The sequence below is a fragment of the Centroberyx affinis genome, unplaced genomic scaffold (assembly GCF_046629955.1).
Source record: "Centroberyx affinis isolate AG114_WGS23_722 - 3 ecotype Tasmania unplaced genomic scaffold, CSIRO-AGI_Caff_v1 ptg003858l_1, whole genome shotgun sequence".
NCBI lineage: Eukaryota > Metazoa > Chordata > Actinopteri > Beryciformes > Berycidae > Centroberyx > Centroberyx affinis.
Genome location: NW_027281705.1, coordinates 8,175 through 32,500, shown reverse-complemented (window position 1 = coordinate 32,500; position 24,326 = coordinate 8,175). Strand labels below are relative to the sequence as shown.

General features: G+C 43.9%; 1 protein-coding gene across 1 annotated transcript in view; it reads right to left on the bottom strand.

The window, feature by feature from the left end:
* The window catches only part of LOC139662675 (semaphorin-6D-like), a 23,660-nt gene extending 4,494 nt beyond the window's left edge, over positions 1–19,166 (bottom strand). The window contains exons 1-7 of the mRNA XM_071541395.1: positions 19,028–19,166; positions 18,147–18,261; positions 17,026–17,083; positions 12,995–13,051; positions 12,176–12,277; positions 4,800–4,890; positions 250–372 (exon numbers count right to left, since the gene is read on the bottom strand). Of these exons, the coding sequence (XP_071397496.1) occupies positions 250–372; positions 4,800–4,890; positions 12,176–12,277; positions 12,995–13,051; positions 17,026–17,083; positions 18,147–18,261; positions 19,028–19,166 (685 nt within the window). The remainder of the gene's footprint in view (positions 1–249; positions 373–4,799; positions 4,891–12,175; positions 12,278–12,994; positions 13,052–17,025; positions 17,084–18,146; positions 18,262–19,027) is intronic.
* Between the last annotated feature and the right edge of the window lie 5,160 nt (positions 19,167–24,326).

The window sequence follows — 24,326 nt, the reverse complement described above, 5'->3', positions numbered from 1 at the left end:
AAACCCCCAGCCTGTCTCTCTGCTGCATTGCATTCTGGTCTCTCTCCTGCTCCTGTGGGTGGAGAAACTGGTCTCTCTCCTCTTCTCCGATGGATCTCTCCCTGTGTGATTGTTGAACGTCTCTCGGTGCAAAATGGCGGCTCTAGAAAGAAGCCCTCGCTCTTTGATTCTGAGGGACTGACGCCAATCATATCTCATGTGACCTCACATAACCCGTGTCATGTGACCATACCGCGTCATGTGACGTACCTCGGAGCCACTTGGAGTCGTACTTGACGGTCCTGAGGACGGGGCGGCCGTCTCCCAGGCTGCGGTAGATGACGGCGTCGCTGGCCAGGAAGTCTGTCATGGTGGCCGAGTAGAAATCCCCACCTGGGAACCGGTTACATGTGTTTATACTGGAAGCTAGATTCACATTGGAAACAGTTACTGTACATGTGTTTATACTGGAAGCTAGATTCACATTGGAAACAGTTACGTGTGTATACTGGGAAACCGGATTCAGTTATACTGGAAACTGGATTCAGTTATACTGGGAAACTGGATTCACTTAAACTGGGAAACCGGATTCACACTGGAAACAGTTACATGTGTTTATACTGAGAAACCAGCTTCACTTGGGAAACCGGATTCACATTGGAAACAATTACATGTGTTCTTACTGGGAAACCGGATTCACATTGGCAATAGTTACATGTGTTTATACCGGGAAATCGGATTGACATCGGAAACAGTTACATGTTTTTATACTGGGAAACCGGATTCACTTATACTGGGAAACTGGATTCACATTGGTAACAGTTACATGTGTTTATACTGGGAAACCGGATTTACTTATACTGGGAAACTGGATTCACATTGGTAACAGTTACATGTGTTTATACTGGGAAACTGGATTCACATTGGAAACAGTTACATGTGTTTATACTGGGAAACCGGATTTACTTATACTGGGAAACTGGATTCACATTGGAAACAGTTAAATGTGTTTATACTGGGAAACTGGATTCACATTGGAAACGGTTAAATGTGTTTATACTGGGAAACTGGATTCACATTGGTAACAGTTACATGTGTTTATACTGGAAAACTGGATTCACATTGGAAACAGTTACATGTGTTTATACTGGGAAACCGGATTTACTTATACTGGGAAACTGGATTCACATTGGAAACGGTTAAATGTGTTTACACTGGGAAACTGGATTAACTTTGAAACAGTTACATGTGTTTATACTGGAAAACTGGATTCACATTGGAAACAGTTACATGTGTTTATACTGGGAAACCGGATTTACTTATACTGGGAAACTGGATTCACATTGGAAACGGTTAAATGTGTTTACACTGGGAAACCGGATTAACTTTGAAACAGTTACATGTGTTCATACTGGGAAACTGAATTCACTCTGAAACAGTAACGTGTACTTGCCCAAAATCGAGCCAAAAATATAGTTATAGTTATCAATTTGGATAGTTATCGTTATAGTGGGAACAGTCTATGTAGTTAAAACGATTTAAATCTTTTTATAGTTATATTTAGTTATCTTTATAGTCATTACTCTAAATGTGAATGGACCTTTACAATATTTTCAGTTTCCATCTCCACATTTTCCTTTTCTAAAACTCGAAACACTTTTTTCCAGACCTTCATCGCTTGACTGGATGTGAAGACTAGGTGATACTGTCAGGGTTAATTTGCCTGTCGACTCCATGTCACTCTACTGCTGAATATTATTCTTCACCTCAATAAATATCACAGTATGTGAAGCGACAGCAGGTCTGCGACTGGAGAAGATGTGTTGTCAAATCTGCGTATCAGGACTCTCTACGAACCAGTAATCCCTTAAAATATCCTCACATTCACATTAATTCACCCCTTAATTCATGCAAAATCCACTTAAAATGAGTTAAGGGAGTTATTAAAGGAGGAGACCCCATCAAAACCTCCTTAAACTCCCCTTAATGTTTGACTGCTTACTTTCTAATTTAATGTAAAATTCAGGGAGACAGGAACTTTCCATTAATAACTCATTAATAACCTGTAAACCTGCACTAAAGACATGAAAATTCTTAATTTCTAGTGTCTCTGTGAATCAACCCATGAATAAATCCGTTATAAACCCATGATACTAACCTTACTTTATTAAAGCTGTTATTTTTAGTGGATAATTAATGCTTATGTGATGAGAAATTAAGGACATTTCAGGGATAAAATTAAGGGCTTTGGTTTCATAGTGATTCAAGAACAGGTTCCCAATAGTTTTTCAGACTTTTGTGTTATAAATAACTTTTTGAGTTATTTTCCAGATATTTCCAGACTTGCATTCATCAGTACTGCTGTACTTTACTGGCTTCAACCTGTGTATTAGCCAGTGGAAAAGTACACAATGATACTGTGCTTCATGAAAATCTCCCTCATACATAATGTACTCAGAAGTGACAACAAAGTGCAAACAATTACATTTGTACACTTCATACTTACATTGTGTTGTTTCACCCTTAAATAATGCATTAAGGAGGTTTTCATTAAGTGATAAACAGAATATTATTGTGTGTTTACGGTATTATTCCATAGGTTGACACAGTGGAATAAACAGACTGTAAACTCCTGCTCTACTCAGGCTGAGAACCGCACAGAAAAGCCACAACTAATAGTATTATGGTTTTTAGAATATTTTATATAATAGATACCGATGTGTGTGTGCATAAGACGTTTGCATAATATATGTATCTTGACAGGAGAAAGCTTGCTGCTTGAAATGTGATTTCCTGCTGAATTAAAGCTGCGCTGAGCGAGAAATCCACTGATCTTCAGAGCCGAAATCACAGACTGGGGCAGAGGCAGAGAAGAGCGTCCTGTCCACGCTAACTCAGAGAGGGTCCCCTTCTCATCCCCAATAACTGAGAGCGTCCCGTCTCGTCCCGTCCCCTCTAACTGAGAGTGTCCCGTCCCTGCTAACTGAGAGTGTCCAATCCCCAATAACTGAGAGTGTCCCGTCCCTGCTAACTGAGAGTGTCCCATCCCTGCTAACTGAGAGTGTCCCATCCCCAATAACTGAGAGTGTCCCGTCCCCACTAACTGAGAGTGTCCCATCCCTGCTAACTGAGAGTGTCCCATCCCCAATAACTGAGAGTGTCCCGTCCCCACTAACTGAGAGTGTCCCGTCCCTGCTAACTGAGAGTGTCCCATCCCCGCTAACTGAGAGTGTCCCGTCTCGTCCCGTCCCCACTAACTGAGAGTGTCCCATCCCCGATAACTGAGAGTGTCCCGTCCCTGCTAACTGAGTGTCCCATCCCCGCTAACTGAGAGTGTCCCGTTCCTGCTAACTGAGAGTGTCCTATCCCAAATAACTGAGAGTGTCACGTCCCCGCTAACTGAGAGTGTCCCGTCTCGTCCCGTCCCCACTAACTGAGAGTGTCCCGTCCCTGCTAACTGAGAGTGTCCCATCCCCAATAACTGAGAGTGTCCCGTCCTTGCTAACTGAGAGTGTCCCATCCCCAATAACTGAAAGTGCCCCGTCCCTGCTAACTAAGAGTGTCCCATCCCCAATAACTGAAAGTGTCCCGTCCCCGCTAACTAAGAGTGTCCCGTCTCGTCCCGTCCACACTAACTGAGAGTGTCCCATCCCCGCTAACTGAGAGTGTCCCGTCTCGTCCCGTCCCCACTAACTGAGAGTGTCCCATCCCCGATAACTGAGAGTGTCCCGTCCCTGCTAACTGAGTGTTCCATCCCCGCTAACTGAGAGTGTCCCGTTCCTGCTAACTGAGAGTGTCCTATCCCAAATAACTGAGAGTGTCACGTCCCCGCTAACTGAGAGTGTCCCGTCTCGTCCCGTCCCCACTAACTGAGAGTGTCCCGTCCCTGCTAACTGAGAGTGTCCCATCCCCAATAACTGAGAGTGTCCCGTCCTTGCTAACTGAGAGTGTCCCATCCCCAATAACTGAAAGTGTCCCGTCCCCGCTAACTGAGAGTGTCCCATCCCCAATAACTGAAAGTGTCCCGTCCCCGCTAACTAAGAGTGTCCCGTCTCGTCCCGTCCACACTAACTGAGAGCGTCCCGTCCCCGCTAACTGAGAGTGTCCCGACTCGTCCCGTCCCCACTAACTGAGAGTGTCCCATCCCCAATAACTGAGAGTGTCCCGTTCCTGCTAACTGAGAGTGTCCTATCCCAAATAACTGAGAGTGTCCCATCCCCGCTAACTGAGTGTCCCGTTCCTGCTAACTGAGAGTGTCCCGTCCCCGCTAACTGAGAGTGTCCCGTTCCTGCTAACTGAGAGTGTCCTATCCCAAATAACTGAGAGCGTCCCGTCCCCACTAACAGAGAGCGTCCCATCTCGTCCCGTCCACACTAACAGAGAAGGTCCCATCCCCGCTCACTGAGAGCCTCACTGGTGAAATCCTAAAGTGTCTCTTAAACAGCAGCAGAGAAAGCTGGACTCGCCAACGATGGCTGAACCTGCTGACAAATGATTTTTTTGTTCCTACATTAAATGCCACCTTCAGCCAATAAGACTAAGACATTTAGGTCTGCGGGACGAACAGCTATGTGTTCTTGTGCTGTCAGAGAAATTGGAAAAACAAACTTCTGACTTGGAAATTTCACATGAACGCCCTCCAAAGTCAGACGATTAAGTCGGAAACTCCGAGAAAATATTGCTACCTGAGTTTCCGAGTTATGATGCAGTGATGACCTTTCAATTTCTCAACAAGGTGAAGAATAAAGTTTTGTGTTAGTCAACAGAAAGAAAACACATAGATGCTCCAACAAATATTGAATAGCTGCAGTTTGACTCACCAGCAAACAGTCCAACGTTGGACTGACCGGACTCAAAGGGACAACGAGCCTGACCAACCACCTCCTCTCCTACCTGGTCCAGGGTGTTCATCTGAGAGGAGGAGAGGAGAGGAGAGGAGAGGAGAGAGGAGATGAGAGGAGGAGAGGAGGAGACACATGGGATAAATGTAGATTTCACTATTTTCCAACAGCAGCTCAGTCCTATTCCTAGACAGAGGGAACAAGGACAAAGTACAAAGCAAAAACAACACAAGCGCAACAAAATAAAACAAAAATATATAAATAAAACTCTGGAATAACTGCAACATCCCATCCAACAAATATTAAATATAAATTCACTGCTCACTCTGCTACTTTCTTATAAAGTTATTGACAGCATGCTATAGGCCTACTGAGTTGAAAATATGTTGATAATGTTATTCACGGTATGCTAGTTGAATCAATAATGCTAGCATGTTAGCTAAGTTGATAATATGTTAATAGCCTACAATCAGCTAGCAAGCTGTCAATCTTTTTTTTTTTTCAGCAGGGATTCACAGCATGCTAACTGAGCTCATAATACGTTGATAATATATGATTGACAGCATGCTAGCTAAGATGCTAATGTTGATGTTACTAACAGTAGGCCTATGCTAGCTTGATAATACATTAATAATGTTACTGACAGCATGCTAGCTGAGTTGGTAATACGTTGATGTCAGTGTTGCCAACTTTGTCACTAGATTTAGTGACTTTTCAGACCCCCTGGAGACTTTATTTCTCAAAAGTGACTGGCGACAAATCTGCCGACTTTTTCTGACCATGGGGAACAATGTTAACGTGTTGAATCCCAAAGCATTTGCCAATAACTTGGTACTGCTGATGCTGGTTTGCTCTACTTGTCACCCAGAGAGGTCTGATGATCCCAGGCTTCCCACACACAGCGAGCGGGGACTGTAGGTTATATATTGAAATGCAAATTAGCATATGACGTCATCTGGCGACTTCTACCGACTTTTTAATTCCTTTGGAACAAGTTGGCAACACTGGTTGATGTTACTACCTGCACGCTAGCTTGATAATACGTTGACAATATGTTACTAACAGCATGCTAGTTAAACTGATAATCCTTTACCAATATGTGATTGACAGCATGGTAGCTGGTTGATTACACATTAATCGCATAATGCTATTGACAGCATGCTAGCTGAGTCGATAACTTGTTGCTAATGATGGACAGCTTGGTAGCTGGGTTGACGATACATAATGTTACTGACAGCATGCTAGCTGAGTCGATAATACGTTGATAATTGACAACATGCTGGCTGAGCTGATAATATTGTGGTCGGTAGCGACATTAGCTGAATCGCTAACAGAGGCATTGCTATTGCGGGCACGGCCGAGAGCGTTTAGCCTCCTGAAAGCCTCATAAATACCTGTCTGCTATTTAAACCCCTGGAGAGCCGGGCTGTTTATAGCTGTAAGCACTGACTGTCCCCGCTCTCTCTCCCTCTCTCTCTCTCTCTTTCTCCCTCTCTCTCTCCCTCTCTCTCTCTTCGCCTCGCTCGCTTCCTGCCTCCTCTTCCTCCCTCCACCTCACCGCTCTATTTCCCTGTCTCCATATTCCTCAAGTAGGACAGACTGAGCTGCCACTCTTCTTATCTATCCATCCTCTCTCTTTTCTTCTCTTTCACCCATCTATAACGCTTCTCTCTCTGTTTGCTATTCTGCTATTGAACACTTTTCTGTTGTAATATTACAGCATCGCATTGCATTAAAAGGTTAAATGCAGCTGAATTCATGCTCTTCTAATCTCATCCAACCTAACACCGTAGCATTCTGCATGACAGGGTGAAGTCAGGTGAATCATCCATAAATTAAATTAAACATTTACATTTAATCTCACACATTTTAATTAAACTTTTTACATTTATCGCTGACGGTTTCCGCTCAGAAGTCAAATACAGTCGCCGCCTCCCTTCGTTCTCCGTCCCTATCTGTGTGTATTTGGCTATCGAGGACAGACAGCCGCCACGCGGGACTGAACCGCGTCCGGCCGCAGACTCGACACGGTGTTAACGACAAACCGCCGCCGCTGTCGGATGGAAAACACTCCAGACTCTCCGTTTCTAAACGTACCGCTGAGCGTGTAGAGCAGGGCCCGGGTCTCGTTGAGTTTTGTGAAATGAAGCGTGATGTTTTAAAATGCAAAACAATGTGTTCTCCGTGCAGGAAAAAAATGAAAGAAACCCGTTCTCCCGGCGGGGGAAGGATTAGGCGGGAGACACGGCTGGGAACAGGAAGTAGTTTGACATTGAATTGAGTTCTGACATTGAAGCGGCACTGGTGGGAAGTAAAGGCGCCGCATGAGAATAACCTTATTGGGTTTCAGCTGATGTCGAGGCCTTCGCACACGGCTGCCGGTTCTGCCCTTTGCTCACGGCGAGGAGCGGAGAGCCGAGGAAAAACAAGAGCAAAGACGAACGGAAACGAAACAAGAAGCCGAGAGACGGAGAAACATCCTTTCAGAGGCCGTCAGTAACGAGTTTGAGGGATTCTGACACAGAGAACGTGCTTTTGGTCCATTACCGTTTTCTCATCGGTTCTGCCAATGAGAAAACAGGTCAGCGACTAACTGGGTGAAAGAAATTGATTGATCTTTGAGCGCAGTGGCAAGGTGGAAAATCTGAGTGATTTTGCCGGTGGACATGTGAAGCCGGCTTCAGGCTAGTTAGGAGGAAGAGTTTGGAGAAGTTGTTGCTTTACATAGAGCCAGCATGCTAGGCAGCCAATCAGGAGCATGTCTGATACAGAGCCACTATTTTGTTTTGATGTGATTGGCTCATGGTCAGAGAGAGCGATATGGTGGCCAGCAGGGACAAAGTTTGAGAAAAGGCGAAGACCAAGGAATTAAAATGTTATCGTCTCGAAAAGTTACCTTCCAGTGTGGCAGGTGAGCCCGACTGATTTATCCACTAAAGACAAATTTTCACACTTGCCAACCTTGAGACCTCAAAAACAGGGAGGATTTTGAAACCAAAGCGGGGGGTGTGGGGGTCCTCCTCCAGAAAAAATTGAGTTTCAGAGACTTTGTTTCCTGCATTCTGGTGACTTTTAAAGAATGAAAATACAAATAATAAGTCCACTGCAACAGCATTTTTATGTTAAACACTTATGTCATCAGTGAAGGTGAAGAAGATGTTCTGTTTGGCCAAAAATGGGAAAAATCGACACGGCAGATTTTACAAAACGCACGCCCCTTTCCTTTAAAACTTTCTGTAATAAACGGGAATTATATTTACACAAGTATTTCTTTCTCTTCGAACTCTCCATTTCTCTCATTCTCATTTTACCTTCCACTGTGCCGACCGATTCCCAACTCATGCCAAGAAGTTTTCTACGGAGTGAAGTTTTCATTTTCAGTGACAGTTATTTCTTATTTAACCATGACCAAAACCTTAACCCTGACCTTAACCAAGTTGTTGTCTAAACTTCTTTTACTTGCCTAATCTGAAGTGTTAGCTAACGTTTTCACATGTCAAACAGGAGAAAATGTCCGGTCCGATTCCTGCTGTTGTCACATAATGATTTCATGGTGGAGGAACCTGATCTTCACATAATTTGTGTCCACAACATGTACTCTGTGATTCAGGCTCATGTCATGAAATTTTGTGGCTGTGCTCGCAGAATGATATAGTTCACTGTCTATATGTAGAGTGACATGTATAGTTTACAGTCTGCTGTATTGTACTCCAGTGATTTTGATTCTGAGGAGGATCTGTCTGGTTTTTAAACCCGTCTCCTGGTGCGGGTCTTATGAATTCACAGAGTGTTCTGGACGAGCTTCACAGGCCTCGGGCTTCGGCACACAAAAGCACAGTGTAAATCTTAATTAAAGAAAAAAAAAAGATAGATAGATACATTTCTAATAAAAAATGAATTAAACAAAAAGGTTTTTCACGACAGCAGCAGGAAATTCTCTGTGGCTGACTCCCACGCAACTGAATGTCAACAAAAAGCCTGGCGTCTGAATCAGTTCTGCCGCGCGCTAAGAGGCTGAAATGGACTTGTGGCCTTTTTTAAATGTCATTACTCGCTTATATACATGAGGCTCAAGGCTCCTTTATACACAGGGCGTTAAAGTCCCACTGGAACGGAAGTTAGAGCGTCTTTAGCTTCTGTCCTGTGACGTGTTGCCCAGTGAAACGGAATATTTGAGCGGTGTACAGGTACAAGAGGGATTTAAATCGAATCCTTCGCGTTCGATTGGACCGCTAAACAGTGGGCGGGGCTTAGAGTTTAGTGCGATACGGAGCTACAGAGGACTGTTGGCTCCACACACACACCTCCCTCACCTGTTGTTAGATCAGGAGGAGGACGAGGGAGAGATGAATGAATTAGACCTCAGAGACATTGTTTTGGAAATGAAAATTTTTGCCCACTGATATCCAAACACACATCTCTTCCTGTCTCTCTCCATGTCGCTCTGTCAGCTACTGACCCAGAAACAGTGAAGTGTGGTTTTATATGACCGGTGTGGCTCGCTAGAGGTTGAAGAATGATTGATGGGTGGATATCATGATATTATTGGTTGAAATCGGTTGGTTCATGCTTACGTAAGCACACGGCATATTTTGTTTTATAGGAAGAAAACATGATTGGATTTTGATATAAGAATACAAAGAAATTGATTTTTTTTGGCATATATTGTTAAATAGGTGCACAATATGACCGGGGATGTGATCTAAAAGGGTTAAAAATGCATTTTTCATTTCATCTCGACTTTAAAGCAGGAGCAGTTTAATTCTTCCAATATGTCCTTATTAAAGCGGTTTCATCTTTTCGTCAAATAAAGGATTCCTTTTGTCAACACTTCATATCCATCGTGGAGGAAAATATCACCTGAGGTTCATCGCTCAATATCTCTAAAATCTTAGGACTTAGGCGACCCGCTCCGCCTTAAAAAGTACAATTTGATTTAATTTTGTTCCATCAATCATCACAGGAGAGCGGAGCGTCACTTTGTTTCCCGAGCTGTGTGTGTGTGTGTGTGTGTGTGTGTGTGTGTGTGTGTGTGTGTGTATGTGCGAGTCTCGTTTTTTGGAAGCCAACTCTTCAAAACGCGGCGGGTCTCGGGGTGAGGCGCGGCGGCGGCGTGTTGTTTTCCCTCCGCCGGGGGTTTGAAAGCGTAGGAACCTTCTGTTAAACGGGGTCGGCGCCTGTCAATCAAAACCGCCGGCGCCGGTGACAAGAGCGAGACTCGTGACTGACAGCTACAGCCGCGGCTGTTTGACGCCGTTCTGTTTGGTCTCAGCGAGGCGGCTCCGGCTCCCTGACGCTTTCAATTAGGAGTGGGTGCCGAACGCACCGGGGGCCGCGTCCCGCGTCTCGTCCCGTCCCGTCCCGCGTCCCGTCCCGCATCTCGTACTGCGTCTCGTCTCGTCCCGCCCCGCGTCCCGTCCCGTCCCATCCCACGTCTCATCCCGCGTCTCGTCCCGTGTCTCGTCCCGCCCCGCGTCCCGTCCCGTCCCCCCGTCCCGTCCCCGCGTCCCGTCCCGTCCCCGCGTCCCGTCCCGTCCCGTCCCACGTCTCGTCCCGCATCTCGTCCCGCGTCTCGTCCCGCATCCCGTCCCGCGTCCCGCCCCGCGTCCCGTCCCGTCCTGCGTCCCGTCCCGTCCCTCGTCCACGTCTCGTCCCGTCCCGCGTCCCGTCCCGCCCCGCGTCCCATGTCTCGTCCCGCGTCTCATCCCGCCCCGCGTCTCATCCCGCCCCGCGTCTCATCCCGCCCCGTGTCCTGTCCCGCGTCCCGCCCCGTCCCTCGTCTCATCCCACCCCGTGTCCCGTCCCGCGTCCTCAGCTCGTTAACCCGCCGTTAGCGGGTGGGGGGGGGGGGGGGTTCAGCACACTGTGGCGTGCGTGGAAACTCAACAGCTGAGAGCAGAGCGGCAGGTGTGAACACACAAGGACAGACACAGAGGGACCTGGAGACTGGAACCAACACACATGCATGCAGAAGTGTACGGATACACACACACACACACACACACACACACACACACACACACACACACACACACACACACATCCTTGTACGTGTGAAGACTTGCTAATAAGTGACACCCAGTCTCAGCATGTCAAACCTAAACCTTAAAGCTGTGAGCAAGAGTGGAAAAGACAAATTATATTTACTCAGTAAGAAGTCAGTAATTTTTATTTTACTCAAGTATTGTCCTATTTGCTGCATGTCATCCATTATGAAACACAGATTTTGCAGACATTCCATAAGCATCGCATCAGAAACGAACCAAACATTTATACTGAACTGTTTTATTTTGTTGATGCACTTTATTTTAATTAAATTAATAAGAGTTCAAACTCTGTCCTCTCGTCCCTTTTGTGTTTCTTGGGAAAAATCAAATGCAACAATGGTCTCATTTGTGAAAAAGTAATTTCACTCTGAGTGCATTTTAGATGAGATGCCTTTTACTTTTAAGTTTTTCACGCCAGTCATTTTACTTCCACTGAGGTGAGACCTGCACACTGCTAGAGTTGATGCGTATTCTTCCAGAGGCAAAACTAGAAAAAAAAAAAGCTTATTTTAATTTGCTGACATGATGCTTACAAAGTGCAAAGGTGAAGAAAGACAAACGTTTGAGAAACATCTCTCTCTCTATAGAGGCTTTTACTGTGTGGCGGTGCTGCTGTTTTGATTCTTCCACTCAGGCGAAATATCAGAAAGGTAACAGGATTTCTACTTGAGTGGGATATTTTGGTACTCAATGGTACTAATAAATGTTATTATGTCATATCGTATCATGACCTAAACTTATTCAATTCAATTCAATTCAATTCAATTCAGTTCAGCTTTATTGGCAGGACGTACATGTGCACATGTTGCCAAAGCACAGATTCAAACGTAAATGAGTTAGAAATAAAGTAAAATAAAATGAAATAAACTGCATATTAAATATATAGATTCATCGCACAGAATATTTCTGGACAGTAACAACAATAACAGCGATGATTACAAAAAAAAAGCAAAGTTAAAGAAGAGTTTACAGAGTTGATGTGTTTCTTAGATTGTGGCATGACATCAGCATGACATCATCATGACATCACATACTGAGCGAAGAGTTCTACTGTTTCAACATTTTCTCCAAAGCAGGAGACACATTTTTATGTTTATGTTGTTCACATGGTCTTATCCTAACTCTGATTCTCTCCTTAACCCTTAAATAATCATTTTTTGACGAGGTTAGGACAACTACAGTCCTCACAACTCACCGCTTTTCCTGGTTATACTCACTTGCAGGGACATTTACACACAACAACATACAACACATACACACACACACACACACACACACACACACACACACACAGACAGGTGTGAGTACCTTGTAGTTCCGGCAGGTGGGGTTGAAGGCGTTGGTCCCGCAGGCGAACAGCGTCTCGTCGTTTCGAGGCACCAACACTTTGACGTAGTTGTAGCATTCATCCTGAAACAGAAACACACACACACACACACTGCTCATTCAGAGTCACAAAAAATAATACAGGATGAAATGAAAACAAAAAAAATACGGCGGTGAACATGATAAAATGTGACAGTTTATTTTCTCTGCAAGGATGAAAATGCTCAAAAAGTGTCTAATTCTGTCTAATTTTGTCACTGATGTCACTACGCTTTCAGGGAAAAAAATAAATAAATTAACGGCTCGACTTTATCAATTTTGTCAGGATGAAAAGTTTCACAGAAAGTTTCCAAAAAGTTTTCCTTCCTCAGTAACCGAAGAAAATCCGTCTGACTTCATTGATGCATTTGATTGCATTGATTCCAATAAATTTTTTTTTTTTTTTTGAAATTATCCGAAGGTTTTCAACTGTACGGTCATTAAAGTCACTCAACCTATAAATGAGCCTGTTAGCGTTTAATTAGAAAAGAAGAAGAGGGAAAAGAATGAGAAAATGAGGAGGAGGAGGAAGAAGGAGAAGAAGAAGAAGTAGGGGTAAAAGAAGTAGAAGAAGACGAAGGAGAGTGTGGAGTAGAGGCAAGGGGTGAAAGAAAAAGGAGAGGAAAAAGCAGGAGGGGAGACAAAAGAAGACATAGAAGAAGGAAAAGAAGGAGAAGACAGCATGACGGATCTGTATTAAATATTAAAGGGAATGTAGGAGAGAGAGAAGAGAGAGAAGAGAGAGAAGAGAGAGAGACTCACGCTGTTCTTCCCTCGGACCGTACACTTGTTGACGTCTTTAGATCGCCAAGTCAGCTTCTGAAACACAGGAAGAGGAAACGTGTCACGGAGGGCAGAGCGGGAACAGAGGAGGAGCTTTCATCTTCTTCTTCTTCTCTGAGCCGTGAAGTCGAACACTTGATTTTTTTTATTTTTTTTTATCAGAAATAAAAACAAAACACGGAGCTGAAGAGCCGTGGGAGTCGTGTCTGGCTGCTCGTTTATTTCCAAACCGTCCGCAGAGCTTCAGGGGATTTATCAAGTTTCAGGGAAGCAGGTGTCTGGGCCAGAGTGTTGAAAACAATATATATGGAAAAAAATATTTTCTCTTTTCAGGTCGTTTCATTTGATCATCAGAGGAGGCCGAGAGGCTCAAAACTATTCAGTGTTTCACAAGAAAAAAAGCAAAAATTGGAGAAAAATCGAAAAAATTACACATGGAAAAAATTTGTATAGTATGTAAAATATGTTTTTATTGTATGCTATTAGTCATCTCACGTCCCCCCAAAATTATCTTGTGACCCCGAGTTAGAGAACCACTGGTCTAGGCTACTGTTTAGCTTTAGCTGCATGTTGTCGGCCATGTTGGCTAACGCTGCTAGGTCACAACTCGGCCATTTTGTGTTCCATCTAGAATCCGGACTTCCTCGTCTTCAGCGCCCGACCTGCAGACTGCAGTTTTGGTTCTTCAAACATTTCTTGGAGGAAGAAATAATCTGATTGGTTGAGCTAAACCACGATGGGCGGAGCCAAAAAACCACAGTTTTTCGGGAAGCAAGTTAGCTAACGAGAATGGCAAAGAAGGAACTCTGATTAAAATATGAATAAAAATATAAATGTAATGACTTTTTTCCTGTCTGTCCTTTCCTTCATGCCCATGGCATCATGATGTTGAAGGTTAGCAGCTAGCTAACTAGCTTACCTAGCTAGCTATAGGCTAGTATGGCTAGTTTGAACTTGAAGATCAGCTAGCTAACTAGCTAACCTAGATAACTTAGTATGATAGATTGTATTTTTTCAGTTAGCAGCAGAGTGCTAGGCTTCATAATATCAGCTTCCTCCTCTCTTACCTTTTGTCTTTTTCACTGAGCTTCAGTCTAATGTTACTTAGCCAGAAAAACTGTGGTTCTTTGGCTCCGCCCACTGAGGTTTAACTCAACGAATCAGACCTGGAGGGACGTTCAAGTTGTACTTCTTGGTGGGACATTCGTATTCGTAAAATCCAGACAGCACATGAACACTCAATTATAGATAAATCACACTATAGAGGAGAAAAATATATATAGAGAGAGTCAGAAAGAGAGAGAAGCAGAAATGAGGACAGACTGATGGACAGAGAGAGAGAGAGAGACGCACTCCCTCTGTCCACACACACACACACACACACACACACACACACACACACACGCACGCACACGCTTCAAGTGCCGACGGATCGCTGATAACGAGAGTAACAGCTCACATCAAAGAGCCGCTGTAGGCCGCTATCCCACAATGCACTTGGAGGCCCATTACTGTCAGCAGCCGCCCTGTAACCTCCCTCTCTGACGAGGAGGAGGAGGAGGAGGAGGAGGAGGAGGAGGAGGTGCAGGGATCAAAGGAAGCTCGTCCTTTGTGCCGCGACACACATTACAGACCGGAGCTTTGTTCCCGGCTCTGATGTTATTTACTGCCTGGATCTGCTGAAAGTAAAGATCTGCTGCTCTGCTGTCAGTCTGCTCACTGGAGGGAAAACTTCTCCACATCCAAACTTCATTCTTCATTCTAGTCATTCTTCAATATATGTATTATTATTATTATTTTATTTTTTATCTTCTCTTCTATAAACACGCGTTCTATAACAGATCTTCCCTAAAACACATATTTAAATAGCAGTAACTAGCATAATGTCACTATCATTACACTTACTATATATTGTGACTATTTCATCCTTGTTTGTTTTGTTCTCTTTTTTTTTCCTTTTCTTTTTATTCATTGTCTGCCCTTGTGTTTTTTTTTGTATCCCCGTTTTCAATCATTGTTGTATCTGTAAAGTCACTAGTGTTTTGTTTTTGTACCAATAAAAAAAACAAAAACAAACTGCTGCCTTGTCCACACTCAGCGCGTCTTTATTTCTCTGTTTTGAAAACACCGGTTTCGTGTTTTAGTACGGACGGGGAAAACGGGGCTTTTCCAAAACATTATATTATTATTATTGTTATAACGTCTATAGTCTCTGCTGCTGCAGCCGTGACATCACTTCTGTAAACAGCGGCGGCCTGGAAACGCAAACGACACGAAAACGCCGTTTTCAAATTTCCCCGGATCAGTGTGGACAAGGCCTGAAAGCTGCGATAAGCAACGTTTTTTTTCACATTAAAGGAATAGCTCACCCAAAAATGAAACTTCCTCCCCCTCATGCCAGTTGAAACACAGGTGAAGTTTGTCCATATAACACACAGGGAGGCTGCAGCACAACTCCATAGCAGCCTTCTCCAAAACAACTGAAGTCAGTGGGGACCAGTTCTTCAGAGTTCCACAAAGACCTACAGTATATTTACACCATCATTTAGTGCAAATCTGAACTACAGCTGATTGATCTGCAACAAATAATGGTGTATAGGTCTTTCTATTCACAGTGTGATTGTTTGGCTGTTTTTGTTTTGGAGCTCTAAAGAACAGGTCCCCATTGACTTCAGTTGTTTTGGAGAAGGCTGCTACCAAGTTGTGCTGCAGCCTCCCTGTGTGTTATATGGACTAACAAATTTCACCTGAGTTTCATTTGGCATGAGGGGGAGGAGATGATGACAGAATTTTCATTTTTGGGTGAACTATTCCTTTAAAATAACAATAATAATAAACAGGATATATTCTTCATTATCATTCTGTGTTCAGGCCTAAATCCCCCGTTTACCTTTCAGTGGTGTTCAGGAGGTTTATGGGTGTGAACCACAGCAGCAACAACAATGGAGGACAAGCAGGAAGAAGAGAGAGAAGAGCGAAGCTGAACGGTGAGCATCAGCCTCTCCAGAGCAGGGACAGAGGAGGAAGGTTGTGATCACACAGGAGGCTTCTCAGCCTCTTCTGTCTGTTTACAGAGTGAGTGAAGCTTTCTGTGCTGCCTCTGCACCGCTGGGCGTCTCGCATTTTTTTTTGGAAGAGCAGCTTGAACGCCCCACACAGAAAACAGCTCAGCAGCTCAAGAGCGGAAAGACGCCCGAGATCACGCCTTTTCTCCAAAGTCCAATCGGATTAAAGGAGAGGCGGGACTTCTGCCGTGACTCTTGTAAACGATAAACACGGCGGATCAAACTGAAGCTTTACGACTTCCAAAATCAGATCTAAACACAAAATTATTAGAGAAAAATTAGAGCTCCACAAATTTCTGGCATCTTTTTTATCATGAATTTTCATTGTTTATAATTTAGCTGGTAACACTTGGGTGCATTAATTAAGGGTTAGTTAATACTTAATAAGCATTAACTAACCCTTAATTAACAGTTAACTAATGTGTCTGGTAATAATTTACTAATGGTGTTCATGTTAACTAAGGTATTAATTTATACATTATTTAATAGTCATCTTTATAAACTATTAAATCATGTATAAATTAATACCTTAGTTAACATGAACTTAATTAATATACCCTTATTGTAAAGTGTTACTGTTTAGCTACATAATTTAGCTAAATCACAGTCTAGCTAGCACAATAAACAGCCGGCAGCCGGTCGAGTGACTGACAGCGGGGTCGTCAGCTGGTTCTGCGGTTGCCTAGCAACGACATCACAAAAACACATCAGACTCTCCCGCTGTGCGGGCTCCGACAGAAGAGGCTTCAGACCGCCTCCCGTGTGATCGAGCCCTGCGGCACCTCAGCAGCCCTTCATGCTGCAAATCCAACGAATCCAGAAATAACAATGAAAGAGTGACTGTGCGGAGTGATGTCATCATGCAGCGAGGGGGGGGGGCGAGGGGGGGGGGGGGGGGGGGGCGAGGGGCGGGGGGGGGGGGGGGGGGGGCAGAGACGCTCTTACCAGCTGAGGGACGAACTCTTCAGAAGCTGTCGTCAGGTTCACCGCAAACACATGATCCCTGAGGAGAGACAGAGACACATCGCTTCAGACTTTTAATAAACTTTAACCATAATAACATCTGTGTGTGTCAATATGTGTGTGTGTGTGTGTGTGTTGTGTGTGTGTGTGTGTGTGTGTGTGTGTGTGTGTGAGAGCGAGAGTTTTCCCAGCTGAGAAACAGTGAGCGTCTTGTCTCCCTTCACTCAAACCCCAGCCTGTCTCTCTGCTGCGTGTTTATGATGTTCAACACGTTTCCAGGAGTTATTTTGTGATGTAATTTTCTCTGTCGGTGAACCCACTCTCCCTCCACCTGCTCCTCGTCTGCTTCTACTTCACTTTGAGATTTCCTACATTTCCCAGAATGCCTTTTGACAACCCGCAGAGAGCGAGCCTGGACTGGTTGCATCTCAGCTGCGGGTGGTATGTGATCTTTTAGGAGATATTTTCTCAAATAGTAAAACTCAAATATAAAACAAATATAAAAACCGAATATCCAATATCAAGCTAACTTCACTGCAGTTTTCATGTGTAGGAGGAGAAAGCGAAAGCGATGGTCAATAAAAAGTGAGTCTTGTCTCCCTTCACTCAAACCCCCAGCCTGTCTCTCTGCTGCAGTGCATTCTGGTCTCTCTCCTGCTCCTGTGGGTGGAGAAACTGGTCTCTCTCCTCTTCTACGATGGATCTCTCCCTGTATGATTGTTGAACGTCTCTCGGTGCAAAATGGCGGCTCTAGAAAGAAGCCCTCGCTCTTTGATTCTGAGGGACTGACACCAGAACCAGACGTTTACCGCTGAGGTTTTACATCCTGAAATATTTTCTCATATCAAACTCCACTGGAGCTGCTGGGAAATATCTGGAGGTGACGTCACCTCGTCTGTGATTGGCCGGTTATCCACCAAGAAGAAAAACACAACTAACTACTGGAGCCAGGAATGAGAGTTTTAGGATGATTTTTCCCTTAGATTAGAATAAAGATTAGGTTGAGGTTATGGTTAGAGTTTAGTACAAGAATACTAGTCTACGTGTGTGTGTGTGTGTGTGTGTGTGTGTGTGTGTGTGTGTGTGTGTGTGTGTTTGCTGACCTGGCGGCGATGTAGAGCATGTGGTTGATGCGTAACATCCTCTGGAAGTCCAGACCCAGACGGACTGTGTCGTTATCCTGAAGCAAACCCTGGAAACCTGGAAACTGATACGAGTCTGGAGGAGAGAGAGAGGGAGAGAGAGAGAGAGAGAGAGAGAGAGAGAGAGAGAGAAGAGAGAGAGAGAGAGAGAGAGAGAGAGGGAGGGAGAGAGAGAGAGAGGGAGAGAGAGGGGGAGAGAGAGAGAGGGAGGGAGAGAGAGAGAGAGAGAGAGAGATAGGAAATATTAATTAAAATATTTTATCCTCATATTTTAATAGATCCTCATCATCCTCATCGTCCATATTTTCATCCTCCTACTCCTCCTCCTCATCCTACTCATCATCCTCATCATTTTCATCCTCATCCTCATCATTCTCAATCATCATCATCATCATCATCATCCTCATAATCCTCATCCTCATCATTCTCAGTCATCATCCTCATCATCCTCATCATTTGAATCCTCATCCTTCTCATCATCATTCTCATCCTACTCATCATCATCATCATTTTCATCCTCATCATTCTCCTCCTACTCATCATCCTCATCATTTTCATCCTCATCATTCTCATCCTACTCATCTTCATCCTCATCATTCTCATCATCATCCTCATCCTACTCATCATCCTCATCATCATTTTCATCCTCATCATCCTCATTTTCATCATCATCCTCATTTTCATCATCATCATCGTAATTTTCATCCTCATCATCATCATCCTCATTTTCATCATCGTCATCATCATCATCATCATCCTCATCCTCATCATAATAATCCTAATTATCATCCTCTTCATCATCATCCGCCTCCTCATCCTCCAATCAGAGGGGATCTACTCACGCTCCCAGCCGACGATGCTGATTGGCTCCAGGTCCTTGGGGAAGGGCGTGGTCGAGGCGGACGCAGACAGGAAGCAGGAAGCGAGCGTCAGCAACGCCAGCGGCGGCCGCCACGGAGACGGCCAATCAGGAGGGGCCATGTTGGGGGGGGGGGGGGGGGGGGGTGTGTGGTGATGTCAGCAGGTCATGGTGGGCGTCGGCTGTGAAGAGACGGACAGAGAGGAAACACTGCGGTTAACAGTGATGTCACTCTGACTCCTCCCACCAACGCTAAGCTGTGACATCACAGGTGGAAAAAGAAGCTGTAGTTTCATAAACAATCATCAAAAACAACAATAAGAGAGAGAGACACACACACAGAGAGACAGACAGAAAGAGAGAGAGAGAGAGAGAGAGACAGAGAGACAGAGAGAGAGAGGAAAGAGTGATGATTGACAGTGTGTGATGTTGACACTGTTCTGCCCACAAGCCAACTGAGACCGAACAAAAACGCCTGGCAATCAATACCAATATAGGCACACACACACACACACACACACACACACACACAGAGAAAGAGAGAGAGAGAGAGAGAGAGAGAGAGAGAGAGAAAGAGAGAGAGAGAGAGAGAGAGAGAGAGAGAGAGAGAGAGAGAGAGAGAAGAGAGAGAGAGAGAGGGAGGGAGGACGAGAGAAGAAGACAATTGATAAACAGGAATCATAGAAATGCTAGTGTGTGTGTTTTCTGCTTCTCTCTGTGTGTGTGTGTGTGTGTGTGTGTGTGTGAGTGTGTGTGTGTGTCAGGGTTTATCTTGCTAGGTTCATCCTCGCCCGCCCGCTGCTATAAATTATGAGGGATTAGCATTTAGCCTAGCGGTTAGCCGTGTATTAACCTGCCAGGTCACAGAGCAGAGCCTGCAATCAATTAGACATGGATTAGCATAGCATTAGCCTAGCGAGGGCATGTTTGTGTTGACAGTGATGGGAGGGAGACACACACACACACACACACACACACACACACACACACACACACACATGTCATCATCTAACAGGTAAAGGCTTTGCAGGTGCATCACAAATCTCCCAGCAGCCATCATGGAGGACTCACTGGACAATCAGTTGTACGCAAATAAAGACAAAATATAAAACTACAAAGCGCTGAACAATTCTCCACCTGCCAAACCTGCAGCCTCCTAACAGTTTACGGTTCTTTGATTTTCCAACAAAATAGCATGTGAGAGCAACGCTGTTTAGCAGCCAACTTGGAAGTCCCAGATGTCAGGCTTTTCTAAAAGCACATGAACGCAGCGTAATGGCTAATGTCTAATGGCAAAAATCCCAGATCCAGATCAAACCAAAATAGAATCAACTGATCCTTGGGCCGAGAGAGAGATCTGTTCACCACATTTCAGACAAATTAGTTTGGAACTTTCTGAGAAATCTTGCTAACAAACAGAAAAACAAACATAACCTGAGTCAGCTTGTTGTGGTGTGGCTGTAGATCCATTCAGTAACGTTCTCAGTAAAAGTGAATAGTGTGATAAGGTGGATTTGTTTCCGAATGTAGGTTACTGTGACACAGTAAACTGTCTTGTCTTTAGCCCTAGTCTCTACTCCAAAACATGAAGAGTTGGAGCTTGAGAAGAGTCAGCTCAGTTAACCTGAACAAACTGTTAGCTAGCTAACTAGCCAGCAAACACACTGATGTTAATGTGAACATGCTAACGCTAGCTGCTACTAGCTACGTTAGCTAGTGTGCTAATCAGATGTGTTAACAACAAGACAGTGATGGTTAGCTGACCAGATGCTATGGTTAGCTAGCTAACAAGCTGACATTATCTAAACACTAAATCAATCAGATGGATCAGTGATGAAATGATCAGTTCAGTCAGAAACAGACAGAAATTAACCGTCTGTTCAATTCTGTTGAGACAGAAACACAGTCAGCTGTTCACAGAGCTGAGGACCTCCAAGATGGCCGCCAGAAGGAGGTGACATCACCTGAAGCCTTCTATTAAGAAAACTGGTAGCATTGGTTAGCTGCTGCTAATATCTATTCTATTCTATTCTATTGCATCTTGGAACAGTGGTAAAATCAGACCTTCTCCTCTCTCTCTCTCTCTCTCTCTCTCTCTCTCTCTCTCTCTCCTCTACAGCTAACTGGTGTAGAATAACGATTGTGGAAGTACATGAGGGAACAGGATGTGACAGACAGAGACAGAGTGTGTGTGTGTGTGTGTGTGAGAGAGAGAGAGAGAGAGAGAGAGAGAGAGAGAGAGAGAGAACTGGTAGAGAATAGTGATTGTGTTTCTGTCCTAGCCTCTCCTCCTCCTCCTCCTCCTCTCTTCCCTTAGCCTCTTTCCCTCCGTCGTCTCCTCCTCTCCTACTTTACCTCCTTCTCCCTTTCCCTCCTTCACCTCCTCCTTTCTCCTCTTTATGTGCGATGTATTTTCAGCCATGACAGTTTGGAGGCATCTCCTGATTTCTCTCCTCTCCTGCCTTCTCCTCTCTTCTCCTCTCTTCCTCTGTCCTTTCCTCCTCTCTCCTCTCCACTCCTCTCTTCCTCTGTCCACTCCTCCTCTCCTCTCCTCTCCTCCCTTCCTCTCTGCTCTCCTACTCTCCTCTCTTCCTCTCCTCTCCTCTCCCCCCTCCCCGCTCCCTCCTCCTCCTCCTCTTCTCTCTCTTCATGTAAACTGACAAATGAAAAAGAAAGAGGCAGACTCGGAGGTGACAAGCTCTTCCTCCTCCTCCTCCTCCTCCTCTCTTGTTTGACATAGAAATGAACAAAGGAAAAAGGAGGACTGAGAGGGTGTTACTCTCCTCTCCTCCCTATACTGCACACACACACACACACACACACACACACACACACACACACACACACACACACACACACACACACACACACACACACACACACAACACACACACACAGCTCAGGGCTTTGGTGTTTACGATCCATGAACCCAGTTGCTCAGCATTTAGAGAATTACTCCATTTCCTCTCATTAGCTTCCTCTCATTAGATGCAGTGTGTGTGTGTGTGTGTGTGTTTGTGTGTGTGTGTGTGTGTTTGTGTGTGTGTGTGTGTGTGTGTGGGTGTGACAGGTATCATGTGTTCCTAATTTAGAGAGTTGAAAGGTTTTTTTTTTACAGAGGATTTTTTCATACAGCAGAGTTTCTTAAAACTGCTGTTTCATTTTAACTTCAGGAAGCAACGGGGCTGATGGGAAATGTAGTCTTAATGTGGAGAAACACCAGAACTAACAATACTACTGGAGTGAGATAGAGGCGACCGATCATCTGTTTACATCAGACCGAGGTAGGAATATTAATATTATTATATTATAATATTATTTATTGTGGCAATCAAAACCTCTCTCTCTCTCTCTCTCTCTCTCTCTCTCTCATACACATTTTACATTTATTGTGATCTCACATATTGTTCAGTGTGTGTATGAAATGTGATGTGACTAGATGTGATTTTTTGTACTTCAACATGTACTTTTAATTTATTGTATTGATTGTGCTGTATTATATGTCGACCTGTCCTGGGACTGCAGATAGCATAATAGCAATATAGCAATATAGCTATAATCCGGTTCAAAGCATCTTTTCTCTTTTCTGAGATCAATGTTCTCTTTTGCACATGCTCCCTGACAAATAAACTTAATAAACTCAACAAAACTAAACTATTCCTTTTTTGCATATTTTTTAAAGGATAAAGTCTGATGAATTCTACAGATTCTACACATATCAACAACAGCATGTAAAAGCATAATAATATATAAAAGCAATTCAATATAACTGAAGTCAATGTCTGACAAAATAGGACATTTGGAGTGATGGGAAGCATTTCTGACAAGATCAAATTTACAAAATCATTCTCAGTAATTCTATTTTCTCCAGTGTTTGTTGACATTTAGAAACTTTGCAGCAAGATGGAGAGTTTTTTCCTTTTGTCCTGACAACAGCTGGAGCTTTTCTGTCAATGAAATGTCTGAATGTGTTATTACTCTCTCTCTCTCTCTCTCTCTCTCTCTCTCCCTCTCCCCCCTCTGTCTCTCTCTCTCTCTCTCTCTGTCTCTCTCTGTCTCTCTCTCTCTCTCTCTCTCTGTCACCTTGGGCTAAAATCTGTTTATCGCCTCAAACAAACGTCAATATCGGCTAACAAGAGTCGTTTTAAAGAAGAAGAGAAGATAATTCACTGTGTTCAGAGTGAGAGCTGACAGACAGAGAGAGAGAAAGTGAGACAGAGAGAAAGAGAGAGACAGAGAGAGACAAACAGAGAGAGAGAGACAGACAGAGAGAGAGAGACACACACACAGACAGAGAGAGAAAGACACAGAGAAAGAGAGAGACAGACACACACAGACAGAGACACAGAGAGAGAGACAGACAGACAGACAGACAGAGAGAGAGAGAGAGAGAGACAGACAGAGAGAGAAAGAGACAGAGAGAGAAAGCACAAACATTAAGAATAAAAACATTGAAAATACAATCAACGATAAAAAGAGTGAAAAATATGCAGATAAAACAGAGCCGGCACAACATAGAGAAAGAATTGAAAGGAAAGAAAGACAGATTTGCAGACTGTAAGGCCGCTACAGATCTGACTCGCCTTCATTGGAAATCTAAAACCGATAATAACAATAATAAAGGCTTTTAAGCTTTTAATCATGAACGAGAGCCTTTTTTCCTCTTTAACACTCTGCTCTCGACTCTAATGAGACGCTTTGTGAGCATTTCACAAACAATTCAATTCAATTCAATTCAATTCAAAGGGGTTTTATTGGCATGGGAAACATATGTTTACATTGCCAAAGCAAGTGAGAAATAAAAACAAAAAATGTACGTACAATTAAAGATATACTAGAATAAAGAAATGTGTAAACAGCTGTGTAACATTGCAATCAAATATATACATAAGAGTAGGTAAAATTAACTTAAAAATACAAACAGAAAATTTTTGATTTTGCTGTTGAAAAGAAATATAAACAGTATATATACAGATGAGTAAAGATAACTTAAAATAAAAATAGAAAAATGTGGACATTGCAGTTAAAAAAAATATAAATACAGATAAGTGAGACAAACTCTCAGCTCGTCTCTCTCGGTGTAGTCTCTCCCGGTGTAGTCTCTCTCGGTGTAGTCTCTCTCGGTGTAGTCTCTCTCCCTGTCTTGTTATTTTTGTCTTTTCTGTGTCGAGTCCGGATGCGACTCGACCTGCGACTCGGTGTTTTCAAGTCAAAACCTTTTTCTCCTCTCCCAGGCGGAGGAGATGTTTCCAGAAGACTCTTGGGGGTTTTCTTTGTCTCGC